The sequence below is a fragment of the Lycium barbarum genome, chromosome 9 (assembly GCF_019175385.1).
Source record: "Lycium barbarum isolate Lr01 chromosome 9, ASM1917538v2, whole genome shotgun sequence".
Classification (NCBI taxonomy): Eukaryota; Viridiplantae; Streptophyta; class Magnoliopsida; order Solanales; family Solanaceae; genus Lycium; species Lycium barbarum.
In genome coordinates this window covers 110,817,783-110,823,971 of record NC_083345.1, presented here as the reverse complement: position 1 = coordinate 110,823,971, position 6,189 = coordinate 110,817,783, and the positions used below count along the sequence as shown (strand labels likewise).

General features: G+C 35.5%; 1 protein-coding gene across 1 annotated transcript; it reads right to left on the bottom strand.

Moving 5' to 3' along the window:
- Positions 1–2,651: 2,651 nt before the first annotated feature.
- On the bottom strand, positions 2,652–4,376 carry LOC132612163 (uncharacterized). Its single transcript, XM_060326486.1, has 2 exons — positions 3,592–4,376; positions 2,652–3,354 (listed from the first exon to the last, which is right to left on the bottom strand). Exons 1-2 carry the CDS (start codon positions 4,374–4,376, stop codon positions 2,652–2,654), a joined length of 1,488 nt encoding a protein of 495 aa, XP_060182469.1.
- Positions 4,377–6,189: the final 1,813 nt, after the last annotated feature.

Here is a 6,189-nt window from a genome sequence, read left to right as displayed (position 1 = left end):
ATTAGGGTACTTTCCCAAATTCCCAAATAATAAAGGGGTTATGATTTTCCAAAGTAGGCCTGTCAACCATTTTCGGAAAACGTTCAAACCTTCAGTTTTTCCACTAAAACTCTAACGATACGGGTCTAATCTTAGTTCTAAGATACGGGGTGTTACAATTATAATGTTTAAATAGTAGTATATCCTTTTTATTTTATTTTATTTCATTTATTTATGGCTTTTTAGATAAGTATTGGTCTTTTAAGTACCATTACTTGTCCTAAAACTCATTTGATCATGTGTCCAATGGATGAGGACTCTCATACGGTGTATTAAAGTGTTATTATAATGTTTAAATAGTGGCATGTCATTTGTTTTATTTCATTTATGGCTTTTTAGACAAATATTGTCCTTAGTCTATATATAACATGTGAAAAATTATTGACCATGCGTGAAGTCGAGCCCAAATGATAACTGTTAGATATTGATGACGGTCGTTTATGGTATACTTATCCACGATCCCTTAGATTTGTGCAATTTGGGGTTTGGGGGTTTATTTTTTTATTTTTTACTATTTTATCTGTTACACTCTTCGTCGTCACTATCAAGGTCATCCTATCACCTTGCTCACTCCAATTCCAACATTTTGAGGCATCCTCTCATTCACACATGTAATCACCACCTAATATAATATATTATGAAATAGACGCCATAACAAATCTATAATAGACTATGACTATAGTTTATGACTGCAACCGACGCCATACTAAGTCGCTGGGAACTGATTTTTCGATGAAAAGCCGAAATTTTTGCCGGAAACAGGATCTGAAAAGTGGAGAAATAGGAGCTTTTGGAGGGAAATATTTATTTTTTTATTTCTATTTCTGGTAAATAAAATGTTGTGACTGTGGGTACCAAAGTATAGTTTTCAAAACTTTAGAGCTAGAGTTTGACAAAAATGTGTCTGACATGATGACGTCATAAATGGTGACTGTTCCACCAATATTTTAAGAATTATGGCTTTTGGGCAAAATAAATTTTTCAATATGGTCTTTTGACCAACTACCGCGAATTTGAAAAAAAAATAACTTTTAAACTTGTGGTGTTAAATGAGTCACATATATTTTAGGTGACTAGAAAGCATTGTAAAGATAATTTTTTTCTTCCTTTGTTTATGCCTTAGAGAGGCCATTTGAATCTGATCCAAACGATAAGGTCCAGCAGCTGCGGAGGGTAATCTCGAACTAGATACGGTCATCAAGTCACCATTGGTAATACTCCATTTAGCAAGTGCATCCGCGACTTGATTAGCTTCACGATAGCAATGTTGAACCTCGCATTGTATGTTCCTTGTCATATCCTGAATGTGATTTATAATATCTTTCATCTTCCAAGGAATGTTAATATTATCTTTGATCATTTCCACCACAATTTGAGAATCACATTCTAGAATAATGTTGTTATAACCATGCCTCTTAGCCCAATCCATTCCGTATAGTGTTGCTTTTGCTTCAGCGATATTGCTAGAATTGTAACCAAAAGAAACAGCAAAGGCCATAATCATTTTGCCCCGGTAATCTCTGCATATACCTCCAGTGCCAGCTTCACCAGAAGAGTTTCTACTGCCATCTGTATTAATCTTTATCCAGTTATCAGGAGGTTTAATCCATTTAACCATAATGCACTCAATCCTTGGAGTAAGTACCGTAATTTGATGACACATTTCATGCCATTTAGATTGCAGGTTACACTTTGCCTTTGTAATCACCCAATTCAAACGGTACCTTATCTGGTAATGTATCCTTTTCACAGAACTTTTCTTTTCTTCATATATCACTGAACACCTAGCTTTCCAAATCTCCCAACAAATAACCACAGCTGTGATCTGCATTATAGTTTGGTGAATGGAATTTTTAGGCTTCGTATTCCACCACTTCAGGATCATAGATCTAATAGGAATATCTTCCCAGACTATTCCCAGAGGGTTACCAAATTGCTTTCAAATCTGCTCTGCAAACTCAACACTGATGAAGGTGTGATGCAAGTTATCTTTTTGAGGATCAGCACAGCAAATACAACTAGATATAACAGCTTTTTTGAATTTAGTCAAAATGATCTCATTAAAGGGTAATTTCCTTTTCAAAATTTTCCACACCAAAAAAGACATTTTAAAAGGTAAATATTTATGCCAAATATTCTTTAAAACATTAGAAGTCTTTCTTTTCTGTCTAACATTTTCCCAAGCAGAAGAAGTTGAAAACATACCTGAATTAGTTAGCATCCAAGTAGGACTGTCATTGCTATTCTGGTTCCCAATACTAATGGTGTTGATATGTTCAGTAAGAAACTCAGGTAATTGTAAGTGATCGATATCCCACATACCATCAAGGATACCATCTTTAACAAGAAGAGAGTCGTTGGGATCCTGTCTATGAACCATTTGAGCAACAACTCCCATTTCACTCCAATTATCCCACCAGAGATTACTATTCCCCTTATTAATCTTCCAAAGAAGTTGATCCTCAACAACATCTCTAATTTTAATAAGATGTTTCCAGGCTAAAGATTGGGAGGCATGATAAGGAGTATCCACAAGATGAGAAACACAATAGCCATTAAAAAAGAGGACCATAAAGAATTACAAGTTCTAAACCTCCACCATCTCTTCATAGTCAAACTTTTGCTAACATCAATAATTCTTCTAAAGCCCAGACCACCTCCTCCTTAGGATAACACATATTATCCCAAGAACTCCAGTGATATTTATTACTACCATCCTTAGTCTCCCAAAAACAATTACACATATAACTTTCTAATTGTAACAGAACATCTTTGGGAGGTTCTAGAGCAGATAACAAATAAATAGGTTGAGATTGTAACACATGCTTAATCAAAGTAGCCCTACTCCCTACAGAAAGAAGTTTACCTTGCCAACCAGTAGTTCTCTTAACTAGTTTAGAAACCATATCACTGAAAAGGGAAATTGTTTGCCTACCAATATACAAAGGGCAACCAAGATAAGTAATGGGGAAGCTAGAGTGCCTGTAACCTGTTACCTGTTTGATCCTATGGATGACTAAAGTGGAAGCTTTGGAGTCCACCAGAAAGCAACTTTTGTTAATGTTAATCTTTTGACCTGAGCATTTCTGGTAGTTTTGAAGTTGATGCATAACAAGCATCAATGATTTCTTGCCTCCAGTTGAAAATATAATCACATCATCTGAATAAGTTAAGTGAGTAATTTGTGGACCATTATGAGGCATACTAAATCCCCTGTATTGGTTAATGTGAGGTAGTTGGTTAAGCATAATAGATAATACCTCAGCTCCAAGAATAAAAAAAGAAGGAGATAATGGATCTCCTTGTTTGAGACCCCTAGTAGAATGGAAAAAAACGTTTTTAACGCCATTAATAAGAACAGAATACCAAACATTGGAAATAGATCTTTTAACCAAATCAATCCATTTTCCAGAAAAAACAAACCTTTTCAAAACATTAATTAAAATTCCAATTAACCCTATCATAAGCTTTAGCCATATCTAGCTTGATGATAGTGTTACCACCAGAATTCTTCTTTTTAATACCATGAATAATTTCCTATGCTAAGAGTACATTTTCAGTGATAGGTCTTCCCTTGAGAAAACCAGATTGATTTTCAGAAAAAATTTAGGAAGCAAAGTATTTAATCTTGAACTCATAATTTTGGAAATAATTTTATTGGAACGATTACTAAGGCTAATAGGCCTCATATCATTGAAAGAACTAGGACTTTCAACCTTGGGCAGGAGAATAAGACAAGAACTAGTGTAAAATCTAGTCAAACCTGTACCACCAAAGAATTGCTGAATGAACTCAATCAGATCTGATTTGATGATATTCCAGCAACTTTGGTAAAAGGCCCCTCCAAAACCATCAGGTCCAGGAGAACTATCAGGGTTAAGATAAAAAACTGCTGTCTTTATTTCCTCTTCATCCGGTATAGCATCAAGCATAATATTGTCTTCCTGGGTAACCCTCTGGTTAATGCAATCTAAGTGTTGTAGTTCAAGATCATGGTCCTCCTTGAATATATCAGAGAAATATTTCACTGCTTCATTAGCAATGTCTTCTTCACCAGAAATCCAAAGACCACTTTCAAGTTGAATTCTTTGTATATAAGCTCTTTTTCTCTTTTCATTAATAACGGCATAAAAATATTTGGTATTTGAGTCTCCGTCATCAAGCCATCTAATATTAGCCTTTTGTTTGGGAATAGATTGTTCACATTTAAGCCATCTAGTATGCTCAGCCTGAGCTTTGTGAAATTGAGGTCTCAAATCTTCATCATCATTGCCAATATAAGTCAGATTCCAGATCTTGCATCTTGTGCTCCCATTCTTTGACCTTTTCAAAAGCATTACCTATTTGTTCTCTACACCACTGACTGAGTCTGCCACTTACATTTTTCATTCTGAGTTAGAGCCTTCTCATACAGTTGCCATCTACTTCAATATTCCACGTATCTTGAACACATCTTTAAAACCTGGTTGGTCAATCCAAAAATTTAAAATTTTGAAATACCTGATTTTATGATATTGAGCATTAGCACACTTTACAAGCATAGGTGTATGATCTGATCCTATGCTTGCTAAATGTTCTATATCAATGAGAGGAAATTTGTCTGTCCAATGATGATTGACGAGTATCCTATCCAGCCTCTTCCAGATTCTGGAGGTTTTTCCCTTGTGTTGCACCATGTGAATCTCAAGCCTTTGTAACCAGCATCCACCATCCCACATTCCTCCATACAAGAGATAAAGTCCCAACTTTTTTTCATTCTATGAGGATTACCTCCTTTCTTTTCATCAGGGCTCATAATAGCACTAAAGTCCCCACCTATACACCAAGGCTCATCTATGGAATTACTACATTGTTTGAGATTTTCCCAAAGAGGAATTCGTAGATGTTGTTTAGATTTAGCATACACAGCAGAGAACCATAGTACTTCACCATCAGATTTCTTTGTAAGCTTCATAGTGACATGTTGTTCATTATCTTCAGCGATATCAACATTAAAATCAGAACACCAAAAAATCCAAATCTTCCCATTACAATTGGCATAACCACCCTCAAAACCAGGACCTCTTCTATAATTGTCAATTTGATTGGCATTAAAAAAAGTTTCTTGGATAGTAATAATCTGGATATTATGAATTCTAGATAGAAATTTCAATCTTTCAAACGCCCCTCTGGACTTAACTCCCCTAATATTCCAAATGATTGTATTAATCATTAAGAATATTGGAGGATGTTGCCATATTTTGAGATGCCTTCCCCATAACCCTTGTAATAGGGCCAGGTTTTGCATATTCAATACCTTTGATACTTTTGCAGTTATAGTTCATAGCTCTAGGAGATAGATTTCCATTATTTATCAGCTCTTTCTATGTTGACATATAGCATCATCTTGCACATCTACTTTCCAGGAAGTTTTGGGAGAAAAAGCCTTTATAAGTGCTTCTTCATCAGATGAAACACATTCTTCATATTCCTCATCAATATCATCTTCACTACTACTCTCAAATTCTTCCTCATAATCTGGATCATATTCACTGGATTCGTTTTCTAGATCTTCCTCAAGTTTTGCCACAATTCCGTCATTATTAGAAGGTTGGGGGATGACCACCTGTAAAGGAACATTGGCAGCAAGACTGGGATTCCAGAGTTGCATTTCCAAGTTAATGTCTTTGACTTCGGTTTGAGAAGGTTTCGGACTTGTGATTCTTGTAGTCTTTTTGCCAGAAACATCACCCTTATGCTGACCTTGTTGAGTTTCAGGGACCAGTTGATCATTATTAACCTGTTCTGGATAGTGTCCCACTTCAATACCCTTGTGAGATTTGACATTGAAAGTAGATAGAGCAGCAGCATTAGGAGTAGACAAAGATGTCTCAACTAGAATAAATATCAAAGAGGTCTTGGAGGTGGGCTCACTCAACTGACCAGCGGCTGCACTTATAGTAGTTTCAAGCATTTTTAAACCTTCATTCACACGAGAACTTAAAACAGTGTCATCAAGCTAAATTTCTAAGCTATTTTCCAGAATAGGGATATCAAGTAGAGTGCCCTTTAAATTGTTAGCGAGCTGAAAAGAATTACTAATAGGCACATCAACATGTGTAGGAACAGAAATTTTTGCTTGAATTTGAGTAACTTCAGAGTCTTTTTTAT

Excerpts from the sequence above, each read along its gene's own strand:
- LOC132612163 (XM_060326486.1), bottom strand. The coding sequence starts at position 4,376 with ATGCTTTTGAAAAGGTCAAAGAATGGGAGCACAAGATGCAAGATCTGG. Across the intron at positions 3,355-3,591 it reads GAAGACCTATCACTGAAAAT|GGGTCTCAAACAAGGAGATC; the intron begins GTACTCTTAGCA and ends CCATTCTACTAG.